The 13,297-nt window shown below is 43.0% G+C and overlaps 1 protein-coding gene across 2 annotated transcripts in view; it reads left to right on the top strand.

The window, feature by feature from the left end:
* btsz (bitesize) overlaps positions 1-13,297 on the top strand; it is a 184,930-nt gene that overhangs the window by 109,882 nt on the left and 61,751 nt on the right. The window contains exon 10 of one of the 2 annotated variants that reach the window (XM_067760930.1): positions 457-12,363. The exons of the other annotated variant lie outside the window; for it this stretch is intronic. Coding sequence (XP_067617031.1) covers positions 457-12,363 — 11,907 coding nt within the window. The remainder of the gene's footprint in view (positions 1-456; positions 12,364-13,297) is intronic. 2 annotated transcript variants of the gene reach the window in all.

Raw genomic sequence — 13,297 nt, 5'->3', positions numbered from 1 at the left:
GGAGGAGGTACCATTGTAACGCTGCCTCACACCTGTACAGCCCGATCCTCATAGCTCTGCCTTGATTTTTATGGCTAAGAACACAACCAAATTTTATTTTAAAGCACTGTTTTCTCTATTTCCTCTTTTTTGCTTTATGTTAATTCGTTCCGGTGCTGGGATATGTTCAGTCATATGTCCAATGCCAAATTTAATAAATTATTATTTTATTTTTTATTTTTTTAAGTAATTAGAAATGGTGTCGGAATAGTAGTGAACTACATATGCTAATCCGTTTCGGTAGAAAATAAAAATCTAATAACTAATAAAATACACATGATTTACCTTCAACTAACTGCAATACTAACAACGGTAAAATACATGTTTGAGTCCGTAAGCGGTAACGGGTTTCTAATACGCAAACCTCGTACTCTGTACTGTTTGATATTCCAATCACCCATTTTACACTCCGCACAGATATCTATGATATGGAGACCTCCTCCGAATTGGAATTCAAATCGATCACATTCAACCATCAACACTACAACATGGATGCTGACGAATTTAAACTGGTATTCATCAACTCGCCTGATTCGTCTGCCTCATCCACCAGCAAAGATGAAGAATTCGAAGACAGCAGCTCTACAACATCATCAACACAAAATTATAGCAGCATTACGATAGATGATTGCGATTGGGATTATTTTGAGCCCTCAATGATTTGTACCAGCGGTTCAATAACAAAACAAATCTTCTATTCACCATGCAACTCGCCAATGTTCACGCGTCACCGCATGGCAATGCGTGATTTTAAGTATAGCGAAAGTACGGCCTCACCAACCGAATCGCCTCTACTCTATCGCAAGTCATCGCCGCGTGTCTATTGTTCGCGTATACGCGAAAGTGACACTGGAACTGATGAGGAGCTGCTGATGCAAGGTGAAAGTTCCTCACAAACCAGCTCCGATGGCTATTTTGTGCGTGCGCCAGTGTTGGCTGCGGGGGCTACTGCGACTGGACGCCAGCACTACCAGCGCCACCAGCACCAGCAGCCGCAACAGCAATTGAGCATGAAGACGACACGCATTAAAACGCGTTATTTAGGCAAAGAAAGTAAACATTATCGACATCATCACCACCACCACCATGGTGCTGCAGCTAAACAACTGCAAGACAATGGAAAGATATCAAACAGAGGCGGTGGGGTCTGTAGTTGTGGTGGCACTGTAAAAACACCATCCAATACAACTGCGCAACCACAACCGCAATATGTGCCCATACCTGTGCCAGTGCCAATACCTGTACCGATGGCCGCCTTCCATAACTGGCAGCCAGCGACGGTATTGAAGGGCGCCGAAAATGTGCCAGGGCATGCTGCTAGCCATTCAGACATATTACAAATGATGGAGAAAGATGAGCAGCTACGCGCCTCATTGAAAAAGCTGTGGGGCACCGCTGGACAAGCATTGTCTCAGGATACTAGCGAAGCAACTAACAATATGCAAGCCGCCGCAGCAGCTGCGGTGGTAGCAGCATATTCAAGTGTGTCCAATTATCAACATTTGAGTGCCAAAAGGCAAGCGGATGACTATGAAGTCGGCATACTAGGTGCGCTGCCCGTAGTGGGTGTCAACGCAAAACTAGCGCGCGCTGGTTTCAAATCATCAACACCTGAACTAAGCGCCTCCATGTATTCGCAATCCTCCTCCTCAGGATATGGCACAACAGCTACAGCGGGCAGTTTAGAAACGCTAACTAGTAGCGGTTTAGCAGAATTCGGCAGTTTAAGCCGGTTTTCTGCAAGCAGTCTACAGCAACAACAAAATCTACTTGTCAACAGCTATGGCACACAAACCGCAAACAGTATTGCAACCAATACAAATGCAGCTCATTTACCAACAACAGAAGACGCCAACAACAAGACGTTGTGCTATGCTAGCACCAACACAAACGCGAATCATAGATACGCTGACAATGAGCATAAACGCGGCGCGCGGTTGGCTTATGAATTGCGCGAGCCACAAACTTTAGTTGCAGGCATACCGTCGACGCTTGCAAATCGTGGATTTAAAGAAACGGATACATCGCGCATATCCAACGAGGTGAACGCGTGTGAAGTGTTTGTGAAAAATGATACGCCCACAGTTTTAGTTAGTAAAGGCATAAAAACAACAACAACATATTATAACGCGCATTTTGGTGATAAGCGTGCAGACTTTGATAACGCAATTCCAACAAACCCTGTAACTGATAGGGCAATAAATTGCGTAGCAGACGCGGGTGTAGCGGTAGGAGAGCGCGCTTATGTTGATAGGCAGTTAATAGAAAAGAATTCCACGTCTGCTATTAGTAATGATAGCAAATTTTGCATAGCAAAGAAAAAACAACAAGAACAACTACGAAACGAAACATCTGCTGACGAAAAAAGTTCGGAGTCGAACCAGTTTGTAGAAAAAATTACAGGAGGCGAACAGGTAGGCCGCGTTAATGTTAAAACTAGTCTTGCTAAAAACAGCACAGCAAATGTAGGCAACGAGCAATACAAATATAATAAAACCCAGAAAACTAAAACTATTAGTAATAGTGCTACAGACCGAGAATCGAGCGGGACGGTGCGCGAGGAGAAAACGTATGTGCCATCGTCATTACTATCGACTTCGTCATCGTCACTGCATTCGTCACGGAATGACCAGAATATAGCAAAACAAACAAATAGTAACGCCTTAGCCAAACAAGTCCTGAAAACAACAACAACACCAACAGCTTCCACAATACCAATAGCTTTGCCAAGAACAACAACAAAAAGAATATCAGGCGTCGAGTTAAATTTGATACGCTCGTCTATCGCAGCGTCTGCGCGCAGTACCAAACAGAGTCACGATCAACACCGCGTCAAGAACAATAGCGACGCGCAAGACAGCGGCAGCAGTCATACAGCACAACTGCAGGGCTGTCGATACTCGAGTTTAGTAGAAAAGCCTTTTACAACAAACAAACAAAATAAAAGCAATAAAATAAAAGAGGCGGCGAACAATAGCTGGGACAACAACAACGCAACAACAAGAACTCGTTTTGAGAACAGCTGCGCTCAAGCCAGCCTGTTTACAAATAAAGGCGCTGTTAAAAGCCCAAGCATTGCACATGCCAACGACGTTGGTGACATAAAGGAAAAAGTGGTTGCTTTACGAAGGCGCAGCGGAAATAGTAATATTACTAGCAGCGTAACGACCAACTGCAACTACGAACAGAGCAGACAGTCCAGCGAAAATGTGAAAGGTATTGCGAAATTCATAGAAAACGACAGCACGATTGATTGTGAGCTGGAGCGCGTTGGTAAAACCAGTTGTGGTTTGGCTAATAAGGCGAGCACTTGTAAGACTGTAGTAAGGGTGACTAGAACTAGCGAGGAAACGCAGAATAAAAATATTGAAGAAAATGATCTTCTAAGAAAAATTGAAGAAAATAATTTTGAAAATATACCGAAAAAACGTGTTAATGAAACAAAATCATATAGCGCTATGATTTCAGTTGGCAAGCTAAAGAACGACGCCGCCAACGCGGGCGGTTATTTACAAAGTGAAAATGTATTTTCATCCTCAGACACAGAGTCGACGGCTAGCGGTGATACAGATACGGATGAATACGCGAGCGGTGACGACAATAAGCAAGCGAAAGGTAAGCACCCGAAAGCAACTAACTCACGGGAAAGCGCAGGCGGTACGCGACGTTCGGTACAACGTAGTTACGATATAGCAAGTGTGGCAGGTATTGATGAGCTCATTGTTAGCCATATGGATGACGATGATGATCACGATGAGCGAGATGGTGATGTTGAAGCGGGCACTAGCAGTAATGCCGAATCCAATGCGCACACACGTCGTCCATATTCACGCAGCTCAGCTACATCGGCGAAAGATCAAAATACCAATACAAGCAGCGAAACAAGTAGTTCCAGCTCTTCTGAAACAGTGGATAGCGATGATACCGGCACAATAGCTGATCGACGTCCAAAAAGCAAACATTTTTCAAAAATATTCGTGGTAAACCCTGTACCGCGCGAGCAACGGCATCGTGGTGATTCGACATCAAGCGAAAACGATTCGCAATCATCAGATGCCAATTTAGAAGATTCCTCTGATAATGACACAGATACCGAGCGCACCGATTGCGGTATTGTGCTGAATTCGGTGAAGGTCATTAGTGAAGAGCAAGCAGCAGTCGAAAATGCTTGCCGGCGGAGGCGTGGAGCGCATGAAAGTGAGAGTGATGCGACAAGCGACAATGAACTGAATGTTGAGAAAATTTACAGTGACGATGATTGCGATGATGGTAATAATTATGAACGCGCTGCAATTGAAAGTGAATGTTCACATATTAGCGGTAAATATGTAGCAACATACGAAGCTGAAGATCTTGCGAATTCTATTATACGCTTTAGCGGCGCCGACGATAATGACAACAAGAAAAGTATAGAAGCGCGCGGTGGTGGCGATAGCGGCGGTGTAGTCTTGCATGCAATACGCCTACTCAATGATGAAGAGGTGGAGAGGCATGTATATGAGCGTAAACGTGAATATCAACATGCAGTTGACGTTGCAGCTGGTAGTAGTAATAGTAAAGCGCATGGTGTCGATGGCACAGTTAACAAGAAAGTGGCAAGTGCAGCAGACAATAAAATGGCAAACGCCGCGAAGTTGGCGAAAAACGAAAATGAAAAGCATAACGAAAATATAAATAAAAATATAAATATTGACAAAAGCATTGCGCGCGACGAGCGCGCTACACAACAAACAGAGCAATTAACAGAGAGCACTACTTATAACGATGGAAAAAAAGAAGCTAAGAAAACAGCTGTTGCAATGCACGAAACAATAAAACATGGCACGAGTGATACACCAACGTTTGTGTTCGATTTTAATGAGCCAGCCACAATAATAACAAAAACAGCACTAACAAGCGCTAACGATAGCGCTACGAAAACATTTATGCGCGATATATGCGATTGGGGAATAGACACGCAAGAAGCTTGCAATGAGCTGCATAGCATTTCAAACGATGTAAATCGTTTACTCGCCTTAACAAAGCAACATTCAGAGCTTGAACTAAAATTACAAAAGTTACGACGCGGTGTTGAAGAAATCAATCAAGACCATTTGTTAGTGGCAGACAATAAAACTGGTGAGGAAGAAGAAGGTGAGAGCCACACATATGCCACTACAAACGCGCCGCCTACCACTTTAAAGTCTTCTTCAGTAGCAGCAGTAAAAAAAGAATCACCTGAATCTGAGCACAGCGGCTTAAATGATGACGACAATAGCACAATGAGAAAGAACAATAGCGATGACGCGCCTATTGTTGCTGATAATGATACTTATAATGATGAGTCTCGTGCTCATGATGATGTAATAAATATGGGCGCGCATTGTGTAAGCAAAATTGGTATGGAGGAAGCAAGCGGTGCCGCGTGGGTTCCTAACGCTGTCGGTTTTGCAACCGCTGATGCTAAAGCGCAAGAACGTAAACGTGAGCAACAAAGCATTGAGTGTGATATGATTGAAGATGAAACTAAAAATAGTTGCAAAACAGGTTGTCAGACAATAAATGATGAAGAAAAAACTAGAACATTAGCACCAAAACTAACAAACGTTGATACATCTAAAACGAAGTGCACTGAAGCCATAAATGAAACAAGCAACGAAGCGTATGAAAATATGAATGCACAAAAGACGGCAGATGCAGGCAATGATGAGCAGGTGCAGTTCAAGCTGGTGCATACATTCAGGGGAGAGCTGGGAGGCGCTGCCGAAAAAATGAGTGAAGTAGAAACTATGGAAAGGAACGCATTGCTGATATGCGAAAATGAAAAAATTGTTAACGAGGCGCGGTATGAGGATACAGCAAAAGAAAATACGGCAGAAAAGGATGTAACAGAAGATGGAAAGAATGAAAAAAATGAACAATATGAAAAAAATCTAAAATCACAAACGTTTAACCAAATCAACGAAATAGAGTCTCGCGCGCACTGCATGGGCGCCGCTGAAATTAGCGCAGGTAACAAAACTGCTTTTGACGTGGAAATATTAACTATACATGAGGAAGGAGAAGATTATGAAAACGAACAGAAAATAAAACAACCACATGTCAACAACAGCGCTGAAATAATGGATAAACATAATGAAGTCTGGGTCGCATACCAATGTTGGACAGAAAATGAGGTGGCGAAAAATAATAGCACACAAAAACTGGAGACAGAACAAGAAAAACAGAAAAACAAAACACGTGCGTTCGCTGAAGATCAGCTTCAGGGGGACTTTAAACAGCAAATTTGGAGAAATGAAAAGGCAAATGATAATCTAGTCTTGTTGGGAGAAACCAAAATGCCACAAACCTCAATTCAAGAGCCGACTGATGAGACTGAAAAAGAGCTAGAAAAATGCGCGAAATATGAACAGCAAGCGAGCCAAAAGTTCATTGATGAAAAAGAAATAGAAGGCAAAGAAATAGCAAGCGAAAAAGGGAAGGAAGTTATAACAGATAAAAAAGGAGAAGTCAAACAGGAAACTAAAGTTGTAGTAAACAAGGAAAGAGAAGTTGAACCAAACAAGAAAAGATTAGATGACGAAGAAAACGAAGACCAAGTAGCAAAAGCAAAGAACGAAATAAAAGAAAAAGTAGAATGCGGAAAATTAGTATCAAAAAACGAAATGAATAATAAAACTGAGGAAATAGAAAAAACAGAAGCCATTAAAATAACAAAACAAGCTAAAAAAATAGAATACCAAGAAGGCCATAACATCCAACAACAACCCGCATGGCTGTCACGATTCAACGAAGCATGCCAAATAGCTAATGAACTGGCGACTGGGACGACGCTAACACCAGCACCACAATCACTCTCCGGTTGCTTTATGGATTCGCTTGAAACAACCAGTTTACCAGACGATACTACAACAACAACAGCATATACAGCAAGATCGAAAATAGCACAAAAAACATTAAAAGCAATAACAGCAAAAACAATAGCAACCACCAGCAACACAGCTAACGAACAGCAGGCACTTAAAACACCTGAACAAATTGTTTGTACTGAAACGAATAGGGCGCTGAGTGAAATAGCGGCGCTGACGCTGGCAGCGGCAGACACAGAACATCCAACAGTGGAAACTAAAGAGCACAACAATACATTGAGCGCGCAGGTAGCAGACGTAAAACTGCAAATTGTCGAAACAGTAGAAAAGCAAAAAAGTGAGTGTGAAGGCGAAACTGAAATTCAAGTGATGGCAGCGACTAATGAAAAGAACGCAGAGGAGGCAAAGTCAGCTGCAGCGCTGCTAACAAAAGCAATAATTCACAACGTTAAAGAGCACGAAGGTGTAAACGCTAACAACAACAATGCCAATAATAAAAACAACGAAATGGCTAACAAAGCAACTACAACGAGCGTAGCTAATGCTGCTAACTTAATGGCCGCGGAAGCCATACGCGCATTGTACGCGAATGAATTGGCCAACTCGCTGTGTTTAGTCGAAAATGAAATGTTAAACGTGAAACAACGCGAGCACAAAGCTAACGACGGCGCGTGGAGTGATGATTGTGATTTTGGTAACAAAAATAAAATTTTATTAAATTCTACAACAAAAAGTGTTGGTGCAAACGCACTGCAAATTCATGAAAAGCAAAAAAGTGTAACCGAGCAAACGAAAGAAGAATTCGACGAATACGATACGAAAAGTGGAGTGAAAAATAAATTGCATGAAGATTACGTAGATGAAGAAAAAGAGCTGAAAAATATAACAAAAAATGGTAATCAAAGCGAACACACTGGTGTTAGTGTTGAGCAATGCGAAATAGTGCAAAGTGTGCAAAACGACAACGATAAGAAAAATAATAAACAAAAATCAAATAAAATTAAATATAAAGCAAGCGCTAATAAGCAAATAAACGCGCAAGTTGTGTTACTGCAAAATAAAGCAATAGAAAACGTTAAAGGAAACTACGAAAAGGAACTCGCGGGTGAGCACGTACTTGAGCGCGACGTGCACGAAAACGGGCGCGACGTCAGCGCGGTGCAAACAAAACAATTTTCAACTAAAAGCCTTACTAGCGTTGACTACATGCCAGCTAACGCGCTGGAGAAGCAACAAAAACAAGCGCCAAGCAGCGCATTCGGATGTGATAGAATTAAAGTAGAGCACAGTGCAACGGAAACAGCAGATTCTTTCGAAGCAGCGGTCGCGTCCACATACGCGCCCTCTGTTTTCAGCATTAACAACGACAAGAACGATTACAACGAAAGTTCCTCTTATAGCGGTAGCAAACAATTTGATAGTATTTTTGGTGGTGGTGGCGCACCCGCACACACAACGCGCACAAAAATCCATTCGCCTGCCACTCCTGCTTCTACCACTTCACTTTCAGCCAAATATCGTAGTTTAATTATGATTACAAAAGACAACAGCAATAGCGGTCAAATTAGTAGCGGCAATGACCTGCTAACAGCAAGAAACATTAGTAGCAGCGGTGCAACAACAACAACGACAATAACAACTATAGAATCCACCACCACACGTGTAAAGCCACACATAATACATGACAGCCGTGATGATATTAATGAAGGAACCACAAGCATTGGGTGTGCGCGCGGTGGCGCTGGCGCTGATTGTATTGGTAGTAGCGCGCATGGTGGTAGTATTATACGTTTGAGTGGATATGAGGGGAATAAAGAGTCGTTACGGCAAAGCATTAGCAGTCATGCAAATCAAGATAGTAGAACAAGTTTTGGCGATGCAAGAAATACCCACAGCTATAACAATGCTGATGATGGTGAGTCACCGAAAGCACCTTCTTCATCCGCAACATCGCTTTTGTATGTATCGTCAGCTGTTGGCAATACAATTAACAATAACAACAGCAAAGTCACATTATCTTATCCAGTGAATACTGTAGATTTGCTACGTGAACAAAAAATCGCGTATGGTGATTTCGAGGAAGATGAAGAAGATTTTGATAATCTTTCGAATGGACGTGGCAGTGGGCGTAGTAGTCGAGCAGGCGACAATGATGATGGTGATAATGGTGAAGGTGATTTTCTGCCCGAAGCGCAGCACAAAAATAAAAAGACTAAAACGAATTGCTTAGAAGAAGGTCTAGCTGATGACGACTCCTGGGTAGAGGAAATCAGCCAACGCGGTGATGAAGATTTCGGCGATGATACCACACCAACTGCCTCCGATTCGGAAGACATGAGCATGGATGGTGATGATACCGTCTCAGCGCATGGTATGTTTATCGATCGCGAAGAAGAGCTACGCGGTTATCATCGTTCAACAATCGATTTTACGCTGCACACCATTGTAGAGGAGAGTTGTGAAGAGAGTGAGGTTGCTTCACTACGCGGCGTCAATGAGGAGGGCAGTGAAGATATGGATGAGCTTGAGCGCCGCAGACAGCGCACAATCAATCATCACAATCGCTTGTCAGCATCAGATTTGGAAAAATATTTTTTCTTCGATTTGGGCGATGGTAAGGTGATGAGTTCGATTGATACACGCGGTGATGACACTGCTTCGGAGGTGAGCAGCGAATGCTCAGAAGGACTCGATTCCCTTGGTGGTATGCATGAGGAGCATAATGCAAATGATAGTAATAGCGCTGCCGAACTTGCTTCGTCACGTTTAGAAAAATATTTCCTATCAGGTTTTATGGGTTTTAGCAATAGCGACAAGAATGAGTCTGATGAAAGCGGTAGTGTGGGCAGTGATAGTGAGGGGCACCCGAGTCCGAGTCAAAGACGCAAGCGTTTGGTGCGCGCGCGTGGTACGCCACGTTCACATAATTCCTCTTTAGATAATTTACTCGTAGATGCACAATCGCTACCCGCCGATTCACTCGAACCGAGTTTGATGACTTCTACAACCAGCGATTTATTGGATTCATCTGAATCTGAAGCTTGCGATGAAACTGTGTTGCATGTGAGTAGCCGCTGTGACGATAAGGCTTTCGAGTCGTCTAACTCTTCTGATACAATGAAACGTAAGAAACAAGTACGCAAGCGACACGACTCGCTTGATGAAAAGAAACTTCAAGACTCGGCAGATGATGCCAACAAATCCACAATAGCGGGATCGACAAATACAGCCGAGTGTCGTACGCCAACCCCTGGTTCAATTAGCAGCGCACAAGCAAAGAAGCAGCAGCATCGTAGTCGTGATAGCGGTTTTGTTGGAAGTAATGATGATTTGCTCAAATCACCTGACTGCGAGCTGCCCACAACAAGCGCTGCTGCAACGCGCACAAAATCACCCACTGCACTTGAACAAATAGAGGAGATCAAAGAATCTGCAGCGTGCAGCTCAACAACTAACTCAGTGCCAGTAGTGCTCATAACAACACCACATGATACAACATGCACGCTTCAACGTGATGGTCTCACGCCTAAACCACCCTTGCCACCAGCAGCAGCCAATGCAAGCTTGTCACGTAAGGATAGTTTCAATAATTGGAGCTCCGATGAGGAGACCAATTTAATGATGTCTAAAATGCGGCAATTCTTCAAAACGCTCGTGGTCGCCACTGCAAATGCACAGCAAAATTATAGTTCTGCCGGTAACTCTAACGGCCCTACACCCAATCAGACTACGCCGACGTCAGTGAGACGTATGAAAAGTGCGGGCCCACAATTGGCCTACTTCGAGAATGAGTTGACACGTCTGATGAAGACTGTGCCGGGCATAAATGACGACCAAGTGCGTGAGATTGTAGAATATTTAAGTAGCGAGGATACATGGTCCGATTCGTGTGACTCCTCGGATTATACGAGCTCAGATTTAGAGGGAAGCAATCGGCGTAAAGGCGAGCTTAAAGAGCAAATATCAGCAAGCTGTCAGCAAATTATAAATAAGTTTGAGATAGATGAGGAAGGCGATCGAGGTGATGGCGGTCTACTAGAAGTCGACACACACGAGCTGAATCCAGATACCGCGCTTGTGTACCAAAAACTAATGGCGTCATTTTCAAAAATCGCTGTGGGTAATCCAAATAACACAGCCGTAAATATGCAAATAACAACGGGTGATGAACAACCAACAACAAGCAGCGCAGTAGAAGGTGTTACGCAAAAACCAGTCGAGGAAGATCAAATATCCACCGGAAGCACACAAAGTACAGAACGTTCGCCGCAACTGTTCGCTAAAGTAATGCAGCACATTGGCACACGCTTGGTTGCACTCATGCATGAAGTAAATAGTGGTAATGATTCACATGGCACAAACTCACCAATAGCACCCCAACGCAATCATCATAAGCGCCTGCAAGCAAAAATTTCTATAACCACCACTGAAGACGAGGAAGAGGAGAGCGCTTCGGAAAACGACCAAACAAAAGTGGGAGCGCACAGCACACATTCTTTGTACCAACAAAATCATCATCTACATCACCATACCACACACCATTTAGCGTCGCATCAAACAAAAACGAATAAAGCATTGCAAGATGATGCGAACAATCTTGCACGCAGCAAATCACACGATCTATTGTTGGACTCAGCCTCAACATCGGCAGCATGCAGTAGCAATGTAAGCGGTAGCAGCTCAAGCGCAGCGACACGTCCACATTATCATCAATCGAGTAGCGGTGTTAGTGATACTGCGGGTGAGGAATGTGGTGTCGCTAGTGATTATGAACGTTTTTCGTGGCGGGGTAGTTTTGAATCAGCATTACTTGCGAATGGTGATTCCAGAACCAAACTAAGTCAACTCGATCGTGATAACTCATCGTCTGCGTCCGCTTTGGCTGTGGCAAAGCGTCGTTCGGCAGGTGATTTGTTGTTCAATCACAAGAGTATGAGTCGCGAGCAATTGGATCGTGTACGCTCGTGTGGCAGTATTGGAGGTGGTGATGAGCGTCATCAAGAGTTAGAAGCTTCGCCGGCTAAACCTTGGGTTTCAACCAACGATTGTAAAGATGTGCGTCGTTCGAGCGTGCCAGATGCTATTTATGAATCAGATACATCTGATGAGGATGCTTTTGGTGCACGTTCAACGCTGCCACGTAGCTTAACGGGTGGTGTGCAAGTAGCTAGTACTAATTCATTGCCACGCCTACCAACTACAAGTACGGGCGCGTCCGCATTTAATACTCCAGTCAACAGTGATGGTTTAAATGCAACATCGACTGCAATGGCCAGCTCATCGCCGCTCACGAAATCGCAAAGCGCTCTAAATTACGGCTCGGGGGGTAGTGCGAAAAGCGCACGCTATCGTTCACCAAGTTTGGCAAGTCGCGCTAGTGCTTCGCTGAACGCGAAAAAGACCAGCGCTGGTCTGGGATTACAACACTTTCTATATTCAAAACGTGATGCGCGCAAGCGTTTGAGCATGTCGGGTGGTAAGTTATTTTTTATTTGATTTGCTTATTCGTTATTTTTACTGTTATTTATTAAAATTTTTTATCTTTTAGATAAAAGAAAGGCAGCTTAATTAAGCGCTTTATTTAAACCCATTAAGTATTATTTATTTGTCTGCATTTTGGGGTTTTCTTTGTATGATTTTGAAATTATCGCTCTTTAAATTTAAAGCGCGTCGAACACCACATTTTTACTTTCGTTTAAATCAATTATCTATAACTATGAGAAAACAAAACTTATTTCCTGTATTTATGAGTTCAATAACTTCGTTGTTGTTTAGTCTAAAGAATAACTCAAATTACTATTATTAGATCCACATCTATACTCTCTTCAATTGCATACTATAAAACCTCCAAACTATATTTCTGATGAGGGGCAAAGTGGCGTGTGAGTATGTATTTCCAATCAAATCTGCCATTGAAACGCGTATAAAGCACGTACGTACATACATATATACATGCATGTGCACATTAGGGTGCGATTTATTTTGCAGCTTCTAGCTTTTATCTAAATTTGGGGCACACTAATATACATGCATATGGCTTATGCTCAAAAAAGTAGATAGCCGAAATTAAGCATTGAACGGTAGATAGTGAGAAGCTTCTAGAAAAATTGGGTATAGACAGGATGCGATTTAGAAGTGGAACGTCTTTTACGCATGATCGGTACTATTAATATAGAAATGTGATGCTTTTGAGGTTGAAAATCTCCCTGAACTCGCAGAAGAAGATAGCAATATCCTCATTGACATGCCAACCTAATAAAACCGCACTGCGTTCTTTTTTTGCGCACGCAAACAACCGGCGTTTTTTGCCCTAACGCAAATAAGCATGCGTTGCGACAATGTAAAGCATGTGTGCAAACGTCGAATCTAAATGTCACGCAGAACAAAAATTGGAAATCGAGTTAGTTTTT

The sequence above is a fragment of the Eurosta solidaginis genome, chromosome 1, assembly GCF_040869045.1.
Source record: "Eurosta solidaginis isolate ZX-2024a chromosome 1, ASM4086904v1, whole genome shotgun sequence".
NCBI classification, from domain to species: domain Eukaryota; kingdom Metazoa; phylum Arthropoda; class Insecta; order Diptera; family Tephritidae; genus Eurosta; species Eurosta solidaginis.
The sequence above is the reverse complement of the archived record's forward strand: the minus strand, read 5'-3'. Positions and strand labels throughout refer to the sequence as shown.